The sequence below is a fragment of the Onychomys torridus genome, chromosome 2 (genome assembly GCF_903995425.1).
Source record: "Onychomys torridus chromosome 2, mOncTor1.1, whole genome shotgun sequence".
In the NCBI taxonomy this organism is placed as follows: domain Eukaryota; kingdom Metazoa; phylum Chordata; class Mammalia; order Rodentia; family Cricetidae; genus Onychomys; species Onychomys torridus.
The window spans coordinates 68,155,950-68,174,589 of record NC_050444.1 but is presented as its reverse complement, the minus strand read 5'-3'; the positions used below and the strand labels follow the sequence as shown (position 1 = coordinate 68,174,589).

The 18,640-nt window shown below is 43.8% G+C and overlaps 1 protein-coding gene across 2 annotated transcripts in view; it reads right to left on the bottom strand.

Annotated features, from left to right (window-relative positions):
- Positions 1-13,981: 13,981 nt before the first annotated feature.
- Tgfbr1 (transforming growth factor beta receptor 1) overlaps positions 13,982-18,640 on the bottom strand; it is a 61,726-nt gene continuing 57,067 nt past the window's right edge. For both annotated transcript variants that reach the window (XM_036178451.1, XM_036178453.1), the window contains exon 9: positions 13,982-18,196. In XM_036178451.1, coding sequence (XP_036034344.1) covers positions 18,071-18,196 — 126 coding nt within the window. In that variant the 3' untranslated portion in view covers positions 13,982-18,070. The remainder of the gene's footprint in view (positions 18,197-18,640) is intronic.

Below are 18,640 nucleotides of genomic sequence, written 5' to 3'. Positions count from 1 at the left end.
CACTGTTTCCACAACAAGCTCCTTACCTTCTCTTGGGGAACACCTCCCTTCTAGGCTTCTTATCTGAGTGAGAGCATCTGGGGTGCGAATAAAGGAGAGCTTAGCTCTGTCTCCATCTTTCATGTCCATCATCTCTCAACCCAATCCGTCAGTTAACTTCAAGTTCTATGCACAAACTCTAACCAGTTCCAGGTAGTTCCAGGCTCACTTCCCTCCAGCAGAGTGCGAGATGGTGTGCTGCTTTGTGGTGAAGATGAGGTTCTGGGTCTTTAATCGGCTCGGTAATAATTTAGAACGATCACCACTGGTGTGTTTATTTGGTGACATTTCGCATGCCCACAGGAGGACGATGGTTAGGAGTAGGGCGTTAAGTAGTTGTTTTTGTTGTGAAGCCCTCTATGAGTACTTCCTATCATCTGTTATTGGCTTCACTGCCGGTTTTCTTAGGGTAATAGCCTTGGTGAGATTGTTGTCTATCTCGAGGTTTCTTTATTATCTTGTCAACCTAGCTATTTTTATGTGCAATAGTTATATTTCATGTGCAAGGCGTGGTTAAGATCCTGATCTCTTTGCAAATTGGTGATTGATTATAAGGCTCCACAAGAGAGATGCCTCAGGTGGCTGAATTTGCATCCAACACCAGGGACTGGATCTGGGCTCACTGCACAGCCTGGATGGAGCCTTCACAGTTAGTATACCATCTTGGTGATTTTTGTCGGTTTCCTCCAGACAGTAATGGAATCCACAGAGCAGAGAGACTCCTGTGGAGACTGTGTGGTGAGGAGGAGCTCAGTACAGAGATGGGGTGGGCAGGGTGGAAAGGGGGGGGGGGAAGACAGGCTGAACTAGACATCTAATGGTTCCTGAAGCTGAAGGGAGAGGTAGAGGGAGGAAAAAGGGAAGGAGTAGGCAGCTTCAGGAAATGCCACACGGTACTACTATTTAAAACCCCAAACCAAACCCTAAAATGACTGTCCTGGGATTCTGTGACAAGGGTGCTGTTTTGAACTTGAGCAGGACTGCATCTGAGAGGCGGTTCAGGCAAAAGGTCAGCCAGCACCTGGGGTTGGAGGATGGGAGAGGGGTGAACATGAACAAGGAGCTGAACACCTTGGAGAGGCTCAGGGCCCAGGGGGAAGGAGGACAGGTGGGGGCTGTGAGACCATAGGGAAAGCGGGGATGTTTTGTCTTTGGGAAGCTTGTTTTGTTTTGATTGAGCGGAGTTCTTCTATTGCCCAGGCTGGCCTCAAACTCCTGACTTCAAGAAAGCCTCCCAGTTCAGTCTCTCAACTAACTGAGGACAGACAGGTGCTGTGCCACACCTGGCTATCTGGATTGACCAGGATGACTCACACCAGTGCTGTCGGAGGCAAAGGAAGAAGAGAGGGGGCAGGGCCCCCCAGGAGGCTTGGTCTGGTGGGGATCTCCCTGGCTACTCTAGCACCAACTGCAGGGCTGGCCTTTCACAGGAGGAGTGCAGAGAGCAGCCGGTGTGAGCGCACAGAGGGCCGGTGTCTAAAACAGCTGAAAACAATTTAGTCCTGATGCTGTACAATACCCTGCAGTGAATGTTCCAGAGAATTGACTAGAGGCAGCCTGGGGGAAACAGTCTTTTTAAAATTTCAAATTCGGGGCAGGCACACCAGCCTTAGATCAAGGGCACACAGGCTGTGGACCAGAGAAAGTCCTGCTGTGCCTAAGGCTGAAAGTCTGCAAAGAAAAGAAAGTGATTCAAAGGATGCCAATATGAAGTGGGCAGGACTTGGGGCTGACGTAAGGGTAAAGGAGAAGAGCTGGGTAACAGAACCTTCCAGGTACTGTGCTGGGGATGACGGTGCCAACGATCCCACTTGCCCAAGTCAGGAGGGCCCAAGGTACGAGTCGGACTGAGGACCTTCTAGAACATTTTCTTTAGGGAAAGGATATCCCTTCCTCTCCATTTCTTCTTGTCCTCTCTGAAAGGCCTCCTATACTTCTAGGGTGGCAAAAGCTGGTCTGGCAGACATGAGAGGGAACACTGCCTGTCTAACAAAGATGGGTATGCAACCCTTGACTCTGGGCCGTTCTTGTCCTTTTCCTTGGCCTCGGCTCCCCCTGCTAGGCAATAAATTTGTCTTGGGGCAATGTTCTTCAAAGGAAAGTTTTATTAATGAGTGCTGGTTGTTATTGTTTTCATCCTCTGAGCTGCTAGCATGGAGGTCGGAAAGGAGGGTAGGGTGCGGAGCGGAGCTCCAAAGCTCAGACAAAGTTAACTGCAGGCCCTCTAAGCAAGATCCAAACAGAAACATTTCCCTCTTAATTAATGGCTGCCTTTGAGGTTATTAAGTTAGACTGGGTAGGTGTGTGGCCTTTCTTTCTACTGCCCTTCCAATTAACAGGCACTTTGCTTGGTAAATGTTAATTTAGAGTAATTGGGTGTGCAGATGAGGGGCGGGAGTGAACGCTGCCTGTACTGCAGGTTAATTGCTGGTAAGTGTCGTTCCTGCAGCCTTGGGCCTGGATGATTAATGGCCTCAGAGTACTGGAGAAACCCCTGAGGCCAGCAGAGGCTGCCTAGATTTAACCCTTCAGTTACCAGAATGAGATAATAGCAGAGGCACTGGGTGATGAGCAGGGGCCCTGGAGGTGTGCTACTCACGAGGTTGTTTCCTGCCATACATCTCCAAAGTTGGGTATTGCCCAAGATAAGCCGGGTCCTAACTACATCACTCTGTAGGTAGAAGCAACCAAATCAGAGATCGCCCTGTTATTATCTGGAGAAATAAAATCAGTTTCTACCCTTCCTTCCAATACCCGACCCGAGTCTCTGCTGTCACTCAACAAGCCTTCCAGCCACATCAGCCTGGGACAGGCAGGGTGACACTCACATGCTGGTTTAGTGTAGTGATGACTGAGTTTTGCAGACAGCATTGAAGTGAACTAGCCCTGGTAAGGAGAGTGTCCCCGATGAGCAGAGTGGGTCTGGATCATCTGCTGGAAGGCTTCAGGGACTGGGCTGAGCCTGTCCTGGAGATTTCCTTGTGGAGGAAGACTTCCCTGTGGACATGGCTTCCGATTCCTCCCAGGGTCCCAGCCTTCCTTCCTATAGGTTTCAAATTTTGGACTCTTCCAGCCAGCCCCATAACTACATAAACCAATCCCTTGCAGCAGATCTCTTGGTGTACACCTTGTACATGTTCTGGTGTTTAAAGTCTATCAGACAGATTCACAGCCCTCATGATGTCTCAGGACTGGAGGACATCCCCTAGGCTCAGTTCTCCTGACAGATGGCCTCACTAATGTAATCTAGGCTGTCTCCCAGCTCTCAGGACCACTGGTAAGAAAGTTTCTCTACCTCCCTGGGTACTCGGCCTCCCAAGTCCAGTCCCTGGTTTATGCATTCTGCCTTCACTGAGGCAATTTCTCCCCTGGAGACTCCCTCTCCAGAAGAGGTCATAGGGTGATATATTTTTCTCTCAAAGACATAAATTACTGTGACAAGCAAGGATTGTAGCTATCCTTGTTTTATTGGGAAAGAGAAAAATGGATCTTTTGTCAATTAAAAACCTCCAGGTCATGGTAGGAAATAATAGAAGCAGAGTATTAGACACCTGTGTATAAAAGGAGGGAAAAACACAAATATGTTCACATTGGCATAAAGAAGGGGTGGAGAGTAGGCAGGTAGTGGGTGTGGTTGGCAGTGGGGGTGGGGTTCAGTGAGGGTGAGAACAAGGCAGCTTGGTGAGAGACATTTTGATTTCTGAATCACTGGTACATTATCTATTCAAAAATAAAAATTATTTGAAGACATTGGCTCCTCAAGAAGGTCCTGAATGCCTGTGTGATGGACTGTGGGAACAAAGAAATGGTTTAGAAACTCTCTCTCTCTCTCTCTCTCTCTGTGTGTGTGTGTGTGTGTGTGTGTGTGTGTGTGTGTGTGTGCATTAATGTATATCAAAGAAAGAAAAACAGAGGGGTGGGTGGGAGGAAGACAGAACAGACAGACAGACAGACAAGACATTGCCAGCATGAGGCAGGAGGCTGACTACAGTAAAGGATATGGGCTTCAAGTGAGACAGAACTGGAGAAAATTAGGGAAATGCAAGCTTGACCACACAAGAAGCAGCCTGTCCATTGGCCCTCAGCTCTCAGCTGCCCAGCCCTTCTCTAAAGACCCCTCGGTGGACGTCTGGCTCCTCTGTCCTTTTAAAAAATGGTCAGCGTGGGAATGTGGTCTTTGGGGAGGAAAAAGAAGCAGGGGCTTGGAGTCCATGAGACACTTACTTTTAGGACCCCTGGGGGCAGTGCCCAAGCTGAATTAATGGTTGGGTCCACCTCGGGTACTGCCCCCTGTCACCAGAGATTCAAGGTGGGAAAAAGTGTGTTTACTGGAATTTAGTGCAAGGAGAGGTTATCCTGTGTGACTAGAAGACATGGATCTCTTTTCTCAGGAAGGTAAGGCTGATGAACGGGCCCAGGAAGTGGTTGTATAACACACAGCCCAGCAGGAAGTGGGGGGCCTTAAGAGAGCAGTGCACAATTGGAGGCAGAATTCATTTTGCCAGCAAAAACACAAGATGCTGAGGGCTGTAACCAGCCATCCCCGACACAGAGCTCAGCCATATCACTGGTGTGGACATAGAAAGGACACTGTGAGTCTGCGTATTAGTTACTTTTCTTTGTGTTGTGATAAAATGCCAGACAAATATGAATTGTTCAAAAGGGTTTAAGGCCCCATAAGATGGCTCAGTAGATAAAGCCCTTGTCTTCAGGCCTAAGGACTGAGTTCGATGCCCAGAACTCCTGGACAGGTAGACAAGAACTGACTCCACAAGTTATCTTCCGACTTCCACACGTGTGCTGTGGCACATATGGCCCTCCAAATACTAAACAATAAAAACATTAAAAAAAAAACAACTGGGCAGCAGTGGCGTACGCCTTTAATCCCAGCACTCGGGAGGCAGAGCCAGGTGGATCTCTGTGAGTTCAAGGCTAGCCTGGTATACAGAGCAAGATCCAGGACAGGCACCAAAACTACCCAGAGAAACCTTGTCTCAAAAAAAAAAAAAAAAAAAAAAGAAAGAAAAAGAAAAAAAAAAGGTTTATTTGGGCTTGCAGTTTCAGCAGATATAGTTCTTCAAGGTGGCAAGAGTCAGGCAACAGGTCACTCTGCATCTGCAGTTTGGAAGCGAAGTGTGAGCGGAAAGTGGGGCCAGGCTGCAGAATCTCAAGGCCCACCAATGGTGACCCACTTCTCAAGTGAGACTCCACCTCCAGAAGGTTCCATAACCTTCCAAAACAGCACTCCAAGCTGAGGATCAGGGTTCAAGCAGTGGCACTTGTGCATGACATCTCATTCAAACCAGAAAAGTATGTCCACATAGGTATGCTGCATTCACTAATGGATTGTGCATTTGTTACTTTTTACATTAACCGTCCCTGGGAGCATCTCAAATGTTGGTAGCTTCCAGGGAAGACAGATAACTCCAAAAACTATTTCTAATTCACATGCTCCTCTCATAGGAAATGACCCCAGGGTATACAATGGAGAGCAAGTGCCAGGGAGCCAGGTCTTGCCCATGCTGTTGTTCATCATCCTCAGTGTGATCCTCATGGGCCTGGACAAGGCCCATGCCCTTCAACACAGTGCAAGAAGGAAGAGGATAAAGAAAGTGAAAGGCTCAAACACACGGCTGCTGCTCACCAACACTCCTCACTTACACACCCTAGAAGTCCAGCTCAAAGGCATTGCTGTAAGACGATAATGAGCAACCTTTATCTGGCATAGGATGAGAGGGGTGTTTCATTTTTTAAAATATGATTTCTATACTTTTTAAAAAATTAAAAACAAAGACAGTGCTGGGGGATTGAAAGTAGGACCAAGCCCGGCAGTGGTGCACACCTTTAATCCCAGCACTTGGGAGGCAGAGGCAGGAGGATCTCTGTGAGTTCAAGGCCAGCCTGGTCTACAGAGTGAGTTCCAGAACAGGCTCCAAAACTACAAAGAGAAACCCTGTCTTGAAAAACCAAAAAAAAAAAAAAAAAAAAAAAAGTAGAGCCAAGCTGGCCTCTAACTTTTATGTGGTTCTGGGAAGGCAAGCACTCCACCAACAGCCTCACCCCCAATCCTCTCTACCAACTAGACTATAGTGCCAATCTCCTTTGTATATCTTCAGAGTTACATGTGATGGTTAGAATGAGAATGGCCCTCATAAGCTCATGTATCTAAATGCTTGGTCCCCAGATAGTGGAACTGTTTGAGAAGGATTAGGAGGTGTGGCCTTATCAAAGGTATGTCACTGGGGACCAGCTTTGGGGTTTCAAAAGCCCACCCCATTCTCAGCTAGCTCTTTCTTTCTGGTGTGTGCTTGTGGATCAAGATGTAAACTCTCAGCTACTGCTCCAGCACCATGCCTACCATCTGCCATGCTCCCTGCCACGGTAGTCATGGACTCTAACCCTCTGGAACTCTAAGCCCCAAATTAAACGCTTTCTTGTATAAGCTGTCTTGGTCATGGTGCTTCTCACAGCAATAGAAAAGTAACTAAGACATTACTTGAATTTAAAAAAAAAATCCAAAAACTACATTCAACTTGAAGTCATCAACTGACACACAAATCTGACTCCCCACAATGTCACGGGGCTACTAGTGTAAAATACAAGGAATTATCAGAGCAATGACATCTTCTCAGTGCTAGAAAGCAAGACAGGAAGCAGCAGGCCAGAGTCTGAGAACACACTGGGAACTAGAGAGCAAAGGAGGATTATCAGCAGTGAGCTCCAGGCATGAGGACCTTCCTTGTCAACAGAACCAAAGTGACATGCCACATCAGACCCATGAAAGAGAAAGCAAGGGCCCTGGGGCAACCAAGATCACTGTCTCAGACAGTCGACTAGACAACCTCCCTGTCTCCCTTCATCCACATACCTGCAACCAGAAGCAACCAGCAGTGGGTGGCTTATACAGGAAATAATTGGCTTATTCAGGAAAGGCTATTAACTATGGATGCTGGAACTCAAGGGAAGCAGAGTAGGGCTTGAGGTGTATGGCATGGGAGGTGGAGACAATGGAGGTAGAAATTACTCTACCCAAGGAGAAAACACAGCAGGAGCTCTTTAGTCCATTGTTCAAGCCCTTGCTTACCCTGGCAAGCATGGGTAGAAGCCTGCTTGTGACAAGGCCCACGACTGTGGAACCTGAAGCCAGACCTGCCCTTTAGGGGAATAGACCACACCAGCCATCCCTAAGGATGGTTTATCACAGTGCATGCACAGCCATGAGTAATCACACACTGAAGAAGGAACAAGAAGAAAGAAGAGAGAAGACCAGCAAAGAGCAAGATGCAAAGAAGAAAAGGAAACTCAAATAACTAGTGTCTTTGGAGAGACTTGAGAGAATGGACCACCTCGGCCAGCAGAGCCAGTTGCCATCAGAACAAGAAGTAGTTTCTAGAAATTGTAAGTGATGGTCTCCCTGCCCCCTACACCCCCAAATGCAGCCAACACAATGAGTAAGAAAGTGATCCTGGAAATGGCCAAAAAGTAGGCCAGGTACCAGGAAGTCTGAGAACAGAGGTAATGGGGGAGCTGTAAAGAGATGAGCCAGGAGGCAGTGGCACACGCCTTTAATCTCAGCACTTGGGAGCTAGAGGTAGGTGGAGCTCTGAGTTTAAGGCCAGCCTGGTCTACAGTCCAGGACAGCCAGGGTTACACAGAGAAACCCTGTCTCAAAACAAACAAACAAACAAACAAGATGAAAGAAGAGCTGATGGACAGAGAAGATACAGATGCCAGCACTCATCAATCCAATAGCAAGTAATACAAAGGAAAGGGGTTACAGGGAAGAGAGGGAATCAAAGGTATAAGGGGAACCCTCCTTGACCTGGGGAAAAAAAGACAGTCTTCAGGTTTTACAAGCCTGCCAGGTGCCAAGCAGGGAAAATGGAAATAAAGCCCCATATGTAGACTGTGGTAGTTTGAATGTAATTGGCCCCCATAAGCTCATGGGGAGTGGCACTATTGGGAGGTGTGGCTTTGTTAGAGTAGGTGTGGCCTTGTTGGAGGAAGTGTGTCACTGTAGGGGTGGGCTTTGAAGTCTCATATATGCTCAAGCCACGCCCATTATCTTAGTTCACTTCCTCTTACCTGTAGGTCAAGATGTAGGACTCAGCTACTTCTCCAGCATTATGTCTGCCTGCACACTGCCATGTCCCACCATGATGATAATGGACTGAACCTCTGAAACTGTAAGCCAGCCCATTTTACATGTTTTCCTTTGTAAGAGTGGTCATAGTGTCTCTTCACAGCAACCCCTGAGACATAAGACACTTGCAGTAACAAATTGAGGCATCCAAGAAAAAGACAGGAAGTCTTCCAAGTTTCCAGAAAGAAAAATATAATAGGCCATCCACAAAGGAATCCACCAGACTTCCCATCAGAAATGCTTTAAGAGCAGGCCCCTGAAGATCCAATGGAAAGTGGATCAGGTTCTGATTTATACCCCAGATTCAACCAGCCATCAACTGTATTTGTAGGACATTTGTCCCATGTGCAGTCAGACTCTGAAATTACTCCAGGAAGTACACGAGAAAACAGGAGGAGCCTAAGGATGTAATTTCAGAATGTGAGCTCAGGGGCTGGGGGTGTGGTTTAGGGGGGTAGGAAAGGCACAGGGTTCCATCCCAGCAAGACAAAACGAAGAGATTAAGGCAAACAAATGAGAAAAGGGGGTGGTTAAGGTAAAGCGAGTAAAGGGGAAACACAATGATGAAATTGAGTCCTGGCAGAGGAGAGGCAGGCCTTGGTGGGTGGTCCCCTTCCTCTGTAGATCAGATCACATTCTGTGGAGATGAATATGCACACACAACCACACCGTGGTTTGTGGTTTTTCTTGGGTTTTTAAGTATTCAGAAGGTCGAGCCTGAAAAGACTTGACCATGGTTCCGGAGCAGAAGGGAAAGGTTATAGCCCTAAGAGTTAGGAGGATAGGGGTCTTACGTACTGGTGTGGAACACATGGTGTACAGAATCCACTGGAGACTGAAGGAGGCATGCTGTGACCTGCGTGTGCAAGTGAGGGTACACTTGTGAATGCTACAGATCTCTATGTTTTACACGTATACATTTTACATGCATGGCAACACACACACTTACGTGAAATTTTTGGAAGCATGTACAATGTTTATAATCTAAAACTGTAAAATTAATAAAGTATTAAAGTTCTACTTAATTTGCAGTCAGCCTTGGGGATGTGCTGCTCTTAAAAAGGACTCCAGCGAAATAAGTTATTAAAAAATAACTCATCTAAAGCCTCAGCCATTTTAATCCATACCAAAAAAACAACAACAACCCCCCCTAAAAAAAACAAAATAACAACAACAAAAAAACCCAATAAACAACCCAAAAGCACAATGGAAGAGCAGCACTGCCCCCTTGTGGAGATGGAAAGTTCCAAATGAAGTCTTTCTGTTGTTAGGATTGGTTTTTTGTTTGTTTTTGCATGTTATCTTTTGAAACTTATGAACAGTTGAAAACAGGGCTCTCTTCCACTGTCAGCATGCATAACAATCGATGTAAGCAATGGGATCCTTGCTTACATCTTTACAGAGAGAACTTTGGGAAGGCATGGGACAATGTTTAAGAAAGATGGGGGAGGGGTGTTGTTTTGTTTTGTTTTGGAGATAGGGTCTCACTATGCAGCCCTGGGTGGCCTAGGAATCTCTAAGTAGACCAGAGTGGCCTCAGACTGGCAGATATTTGCCTAACCTCTGTTATCCCAGTAATGAGATTAAAAGTGTATTGCCCTCTGGCCAATGGTGGAGTTTGTTCACCGTACTCAAGAGCCCAATGGAACATAATGTCAAATCTCTAACCTGGTTTTGCCAGGGCAGAGATTGACGTGGGCCTAGGGAGATAAACAGGGCAGAACTGACAAGTAAGATTTTTTTTTTAATCTAGAAAAATATTTTCAATAAGTCTTACTTTGCATAAATAATACTTAATGAAAACAGTGAATTTACCCTGATGTCTAAAAGTGAGGCTTTCCACCCTACATGTCCCAGCAAAGATGTTTACATGTCAGAGGGAAGTTAGACTGCAGGACCTCTGCATACCTGTACCATTTCACAAGTAATTCCGGTGCCTACTCTGCCAGGTTGGTGCAAGGGCCCAGAGTCACATGGACTGTCTTTGGAATGATTCAAACACAGAGTCCAGGAGAAATCAAAGTGCTTTACCTGGCAAGCCATAGCACCCATTCAACAAGCTCTCTGGGGCCTGTTCTGAGTCCAACCCTGGGGTAGGTGAGAGGGTTATGGAAAGAGATTAGACATGATCCTTGTTTTAGGGTTCATTTAGAGGGATGCCTGGAATAGCAGAAACAAAATGGATTGTGAAGCCATTCTGAGATGCTCTAGAAGCAGTGTTGTACTACTGAAAGAGCATCCCAAATATGCCACGCCCCCCAAGACTCCAAGGACATAGCAGTTAGCACGCAAGTCATCAAACTATTTTGTTAATCCTTAGATGTTATGGGAATTCATCCTACCAATGACTTTTGTGGTATCTGACCTGATGGGCGTGGTCATGTCTGCGTATGTGACCACTTAAGTGGAGAGAGGGGTCTTGCTCTCTCTTGGGTATTGAGGACCGGGTCAAGCAGCGTGGAGCAGCTTACAGTTGGTTCCCATCACCCTTGGGCAGAATGGAGGACGAGAACTGGGTATGCGGCGGTATTTATTTCATTAAGTGTATTATCCCCATTTTATATTTTAATAAATTCTTGAGATCCTTTGACAGACTCTTATGGATTCACATAACACTTAGATATTTGGTAAATGTGAAAACCAGCCACTTCTTTCAGGGGGCTGGGGACTAAAATGGGAGAAAAGTGCAGAGTGGACCCACAGAGGGCAGATGAACCAGCACAGGCAGGGTGGGAAGAACTGTTGAAGGAATGGCCTTGGAGCTGAGCCTTGGGATGATAAATGAGGGCAGAGAGCAGGGGCAAGGTGGTTCCAGTATCAAAGTGAGCAGAAAAGGAACAGCAAAAAGCAACATTGATGAGGGTCATTCAATATGGTGGCCGCAGAGTATTGGGTGAGGACAATGGCAGTCAGCAAGCTTTGTTTTCAAAGACTTATCAGAGTAGGTTAAACATCATAAAATTTACTCATTGCATGTGCAGTGATTGGGGCTGAGTACATTTACACAAGTGTGAACCCACCAAAATAGTTTGAGAACATCCATGCTGTTCCAAAGTTCCCTTGTGCCTATAGCTAGCCCTTTTGTTCTGCTTTTCACTTGTGATTTATGGAGAAGGAATCCAGGGCTATCATCCTATGATGGTTAAGTGTTGCCAACTTGACAGACTCTAGAACAGTGGTTCTCAACCTCCCTACTGCTGCAACCCTTTAATAACGTGGTTTCACCCTTTAATGCTGTGGTGACCCCCAACCATAAAATTATTTTGATTGTTACTTCATAACTGTAACTTTGCCAGTTTCAAATCCTAATGTAAATTTATTTTCTCATGGTCTTAGGAGACCCCTGTAAAAGGGTCTGTGGACCCTCAAACAGGTCATGATCCACAGGTTAAGAACCACTGCTCTAGAATCACCTGTGAAATGGGCCCCTGGTCATACCTGTATATCCTATTCAATGCTTAGGATATTCTTAAACACTTCTTCTGTTTATCTGATAATTCAGATTTCATTGGAAATATTGTATCTTATCCGACAAGCCTATTGCATATAAATCCATGGAAATGGAACTGCTGGGTTATGAAATAGGGTTATGTTTGGCTGTCTAAGTAATCCAACTGGTTTCTGAAACATATTTTGCCACTTTACATCATCCCAGTAATGAGTAAAGGACTTTGCCAAGGAAAGTGTTTATACACTTGGTATATACTCTTTTTCTTCTTTTTTAAAGATAGTCTTGCTATGAGCCTAGGCAGGCCTTAAACTTTCAATCCTCCTGCGTCAGTCTCCCAAGTATTGAGATTACAAGCATGTATCACCATACTTGTCATCAATAGTCTCTATGAAGAATTAATAGCCATTCATGTATCTTCTTAGGAAAATGCCTTACAAATTCTCAGCCATTTTTCAACTGGACTGTCTTACTGATTTTTAAGAGTTCTTCATATATTTGCACCAGTGATGGCTCAAAGGGTGTTTGCTACCAACCTAATCAACTTGAGTTTGAGTCTCCACAAGTCTACATAGTGGAGAGAATCTAATCCCCCAGGTTGTTCTATGCACTATGATGCACAGATATGTACCCCACACATATACAGTAAATGTAATTTTAATGTTCTTTATATATCATACAAGTCTTTTCAGGTATATAATTTGCAGATGCTTTCAGTCTGGTTTGTCCCTTTACTCTTAATGATGTTTTCTTTCCCCTAAAAGACCTTTAATTTTGATGAAGTCCAATTTATATATTTGTTTTCTTAATGGGCTTTGTCGAAGTCTTTCCCGTGTTTTTTCATATTTCCTTCTAGGCTCTGTACAGCAGAACTGGAAAGTCAAAAAGATTTAACTAACCCTCTTGCTATCTTTTTCCTTTTGGAATATGGACATCCCCAGCACCATCTGCTAAAGCTATCCTTTCTCTCACTAGGTCATTGTAATATATTATAGTATACTTTTAAGGGTTCATTTCCTGAACTTTTGTTTCATTGCTCTGGATGTCTACCTTTATGCCAACAAACACTCCAGAAGAGGATGTCAGATTCCTTGCAGATAAGAGTTACAGGTAATTGTGTGCCACCAATATGGGTGCTGAGAATTGAACTCAGGTCCTGTGCAAAAGCAGTGTGCCCTCTTAACTGACTGTGGATCAAGATGTATTTACTCTCAGCTCCTTCTCCAGCACCATGTCTACCTGCATGCCACCATGTCCTGTCATAATGGACTGAAGCTCCAAAAATGTAAGACAACCTCAATTAAATGTTTTCCTTTGTAAGAATTGCTATGGTAATAGTGTCTCTTCACAGCAAGAGAAATCCTAAGACAGCTACTATGTGTTTTTCCCATAATTTCACCTTTAAACCATTTACATCTGAATCTAAAGAGTGCCTCTGTGGGTACTTTAAGCTGATATTCTTCCAACAGTTCTACCATTAATGGCTTTTGAATTTTGTTTTGAGACAGGTTGCGTTATGTAGCCCAAGCTCCCTTGAGACATGCAGGCGCAGGCTATTCCCAAACTTGGGATTGTTGGACCTCTACCTCCTACATGTTGAAATTTTAAGGATAACTGGCTCATTTAATGAAATTATTAGTTAAACCATGCCTTTAAAGTCTGAGGCACTTTTATTCTGTTCTTTTATGTTAAATATTTTTACTGTTCTATTCTTGTTTTTGCTATTATTCCACCCAAGATTTGAGTGATGTTTCTAGTAGTTGCTCTAGGCTGCAATAATATGCAATGTCAATCACAATCTTTGGACTAAGGCTCAAGCAATTCCAATAAAACACAGGTTTGTTCCAGCACTGTTCCATTTCCTAATCTCCCATGTGCTATCATACTCTGTATCTATGCTGTAGACCTAACAGCAGTGTTGTATGTAGTTATTGCTTTATACAGCTTAATGAAAAGAATACACATAATTATTGTGGTAGCCCAATGTCTCCCCACACTTGGCATCTGACTATTTAATCCAGCATGAACCTTGGTGCTAAAGTGGAAGGGATGATATGGAGATTACTAACCAGGGAGAATATCCTAGTTTGCCTCAGGAGGCCTAGGAGCAAAGCAGAAAAAAACAGATGCAACAGAAGTGAGAGAGGCAGAGAAGGAAATATGGGAAGGATCTGCAGCTGTGGCTGGCTTAGGTAATGGAAGGGGGCCACCAGTTATGGAGAGTAGGTAGCTTCTGGACACTCAGTTCTATAAACTCATAAACAGTAGATTCTTACAATACCCTGACTGAGCTTGGGAGCTTATTCAATTTGTCTTCCAGAAAAGAATGCAGCCACTGGCACTGGTGGGAAAAGTAGTTTATTGGCATTGTTTCCATTTTCTACTGTAGTGTTAGGATGTAACTTAAGCATCTCCCTAGTTTCTATTTACAGTTCATCTGGAATATTACTACACATACCCATGTACAATTTTAAAAACTTATGGGGAAACGCAGTTTGTTTTTCTCTCTTCTTCACAGGCTTCTCAAAACCATTCAACTTAAATGAAAACTTCTATGGACATCTGTACATCTCTGAAAGGGCAGAGATCACATCAACAGAGTCGAAAGATTTTTTTCACAAACACAATAAAATACAGAAAACAAAGTATAGATGATGTTATCTGGGATACAAATATGAACAATACAGTACCATCTGGGTAACTTAGCAACATAATACTCACACTTTATAGAAATAAAACTGCAAACCTGGAGGATGCTGACAAATATTAAACATTATATACACAATGAGGTAAATGTACCTTGGTCTCTTGAGAGGTAATTTAAGTTTAAAGCAAATGACATTTTGAAGCATCTCCTTGACCTATAAAGAAATATCAAATACTCCATTCCATTGGCACAATGTGAAAAAGGGATTATCAAAACACAGTTCATGATACTCAACTCACAAATCTCATTGAAAAATAAAAACAAATTCACTTTAAGTTTTAAGAAAGAGGTTGAATGTTACTGACCACATTTTAAAAATGTTTACAAGTAAGAGTGCATAACAGGATTGAAAATAATGTACTGACAGCCCTCAGCTTTCCTAGAGAGCCCACAGAAATTTCAACATTCAACACATGAAGCTGCACTGCCATCCAGAACTACTCTTCAGAATCTCAACACATTGACATGTTCTGCTGAACTGTAAGAGAACAACATCTGGAATCTCCACATGTGGAGCCAGAACACTCCCAGGACCAAGGAACAAAGAAATGACTTACAACCATTCCTTCAGTGCATGGTGTGAAAACACAGACTTTTGCTATGTCTACTGGGCAGATTTTGGTGTGCATGTTAATTAGTACTTCGTCATTGGTTTTACATATCTGACAATGGGGAAAGAGTCAAACATGTATGGACTGCAAATCAGTCAAGTGACCACTTAAATCTGTAGGGAGAACCTAAGTGTGGAATTCTTGATGGCCACGGCACCACACAGGGCCTCAAGGCACTTCTTGAGTACTACTGTAGTAGAAGGATTCCAGGCTCAGCTCCTCAGGCCTTACTATTCTACTAGGAACACAGTAGCCACTACTTCTGAGGCAGCGCCTGCTGCCACCTGGCTGGCACCTAGAGCTAACTCTCAGAGCGTCACCACTCTGCCCAGAGCTAACGTCGAAGAGCTACCAGCAGGAGCATGCCCAGCCCCATACTTGCAGACTACTCCCTGTGACACCCAATGACCTGAGCAAGTGGAGAAATGTCACACAGCTTCTATCAACCACTTCATTTTAGGTCTCAAAAGCAGCTCTTCAGTCCAAAGGCTGGCGTGGAGGTGGGGTGGGGACAAAAGCCTCTGAGCCCGGGGCCAGCAGAAAGGTAGACTAGGAGAAATACAGTTGAAAATACAAGGGGCCTGATGTCTACGCCTCAGGGAGTCCTAATTCTCTCACGCTCTCTTGGCCAGGGTACTGACAAGTCAGAAGATGTGTTGTAGCCATACTACATCTTGGGGAGAGGGGCTGTTTTTGATGGACAACATAAACAATAGATAACAAAATGACATAAATGTATTTTTCTAATCAGATGTATCTGCAGTCATAGCCACAGTAACTATGACCTGTCTCAGCTTTTAAGTTATTTTAATTTTCATATTGGCCACTTGGGGATTATCAAACTATCCCTGGACAAAAATTAGCTATAAACATGTAAACTCAATTGAGAACTAAATTCCAACTTTAAAAAAGTTCCCTGATTCATCAAAAGCACATTTTATCCACTTAGGCAAGAACAACATAATGATTCTTCAGCCTCTGATGTGATGAGAAGCATCTTCAGAAAATCCCATTTCCTTGTATGAAAGTGAGAAAACGTATTACAACTTTAACTCAGACAACTTTTGGTATGTTCTTAAAATTATATAAAAATAGTTTTAGTGATAAAATGCATTGGTCCCCTGGATTTCCATAAAGCAGATCTCAAAGGGTTAGAAATGGAAAGAACAAAAAACAAAGGCCCCAAAAGTACCTGATCACAGCACTAAAGCTCACTAAGCAGGGGACAGAACACAACTGTAACAACAAACCGTCACGCTAACCTACACTGATGAAATCGTAATTACAGAAAAAACGCAAATTTGTATTAAAAAATACTAAACTAAGCACTTTTCCCCATGATGTTTTTAAATGCATGAAACTGACACTAATGCCTATGCAACATGTAATTCATCCTACAGTTACTTTGGTTTAAGACCAAACAGTCTTCAAATTGACTCTAGGTTTGAGATAAGACATTAACAGAAAACAGCTGCTTCAGCATCAACAGTCACAATCTCTTCCTGACTAACACTAAAGGTTATTTTGCCCTTTTTATCTGGGAATTGGTGTCACTATGTGCAATATCTTACCTCAAGCAATGATAACATTTTTCCCTCAGAATGTGATCACAGTGATAAAAAGGACTTTGAAAGCTATATGAGCCCTGCAAAGACTCCAGACCAGTGAGAAGACCTAACAGGCTGACTTTAAACATTTCATATGGCCAAGAATATATGAAAAGAGAGCCTCTCCTCACAATGACTGTTAGCTGCCACTTCTCCCAGTACCAGGGCGCACTGTACTCAGCGTCACCATTAATCATGCAGTTGCAAGATCTACACACGAGATAAGAAAGACCAAATTCAAAGCTGCCTTCCTCAGTGTAGTGACCTCAGAACTCCATTAACTCTACCCTTCCCAAGATAGAATCCACAAATACTTACAGCTACATAATGTGTGAAAGTCAAATACACCTGTTACATATTCAAATTAACTATCTCTGCCTTCTTAGAAAAGGCCTATCATTTAACATTAACCACATTTGAATTTTAAATGCAATTCATTTCAAAAAAGAAAAAAAAAAGTCTTTGATCAGAGAAAGAAAAAAATGGCTTACAGAAAAGCTTACAACTTTTCACAAGGCAGTAGACAAACCTCTCCTTTTAGAAGAATGAGTCTGTATGCCACAATGATGAAATCCATAAAGCACTGTACGTGTCTGAAGTGCCACTTCATTTTTAAAATAAACTCAGAAAACACATCTCAACTGCAAAGCTCCAAAGCTCGATGTGGGGATATTCCCACATGACCAATAACTCTGCTTATTAATGCTACTGCATTGCCTCAGTGGTTCAAGCACATCTGGGTAGGAGAAAGGCATAAATACTGAATGACATCTACCACAAAAACTCTTAAAAACAAAAACAAACCCAGAAAAGATTTAGGTTACTCAGAAAAACAAATGTTTTGAATGAAAACGATACAGGACTTTGAGCAGTTCTGTTCGTTTCCATTTAGAAAGACACAGAAGTGGCACTTACTGGTGTAGCACAAGCCCACTTTGAAGGCATGTTGTGTTCTGAGTGCGAAGGAGCAGGAGCCATACACAAATACAACTGCATCAATTGTGCTCCTCACACCTACACGAGGTCATTTCTTTTCGACTACAGAGTTTTAGATGTTAGTTTAAGATCCTGAAAGATTATCGAACAGTACATTCAACGTAAATCAAGGAAACTAGTGGTTCAGAATCCTCTGAGAATGCACTAACCAGCAGTGAAAATCACAAGTGCTTCATCTAACTGACATGCAGCTCCTTCACCCTCAGGGATGACCATCAGCACAGAAGCTCCTCAGGGCCAGCAGTCGTCTTTTACAAACAGGCCTTGTTAATAAAAACAAAAGGAGACTACACACATTCTCTAACTGTCCTGGGAAGAACCATCCATAGTGCACAGAAAGGATCCCGTGGCCGCCTCTGGGCCCAGAGATAGCCTGGGAAGCTTTCAATTGATCGTATTCCACTGCAGCAAGAGGGAGCAGCGTCCTCCGTTCTCTCAGTGAGGTAGAACCGTCGGCCTCCCAAACACACCCAGGAGCAGATATGAAGAGAGCAGAGTTCCCATGAACTTCAGCTTCAGTTACATTTTGATGCCTTCCTGTTGGCTGAGCTGTGACAATGTTTTTTTAATCCGCAAAGCTGTCAGCCTAGCTGCTCCATTGGCATACCAACATTCTCTCATAATTTTAGCCATTACTCTCAATGCCTACAAGAAAATATGAGAAAAATAATTAATGCATACATACCATTTGCCATTAATCTGGGAAGAACTTCCATCTGTGACTTTTAAAAATACGTATCAGGGGGGTTGGGGATTTAGCTCAGTGATAGGCCCTGGGTTCGATCCTCAGCTTGGAAAAAAAAAAAATACGTATAAGGGTCATATTCTAGCACTGTTTGTAGTAGTAAATGTGGACTTTAGTTTCCATCAAGATCCAGGTGCCAGCTGCTGGAGAGGCTGTGGACAGGGGAGCTTTCTCAGGAGACCTCAAAAGGCTAAATCATGAATCAGCACTGAGCCAAAGAAAAGACCCACAATGCCACCTAAGCCATTGGGTGAGAACTTAACTGCAGTTTTAAGTACTTTAGGGCAAAGCTTAGGGGAGAAAGTAGGGACAAGAGCTCAAAGTACTAGAACCCGGGCCCAGGA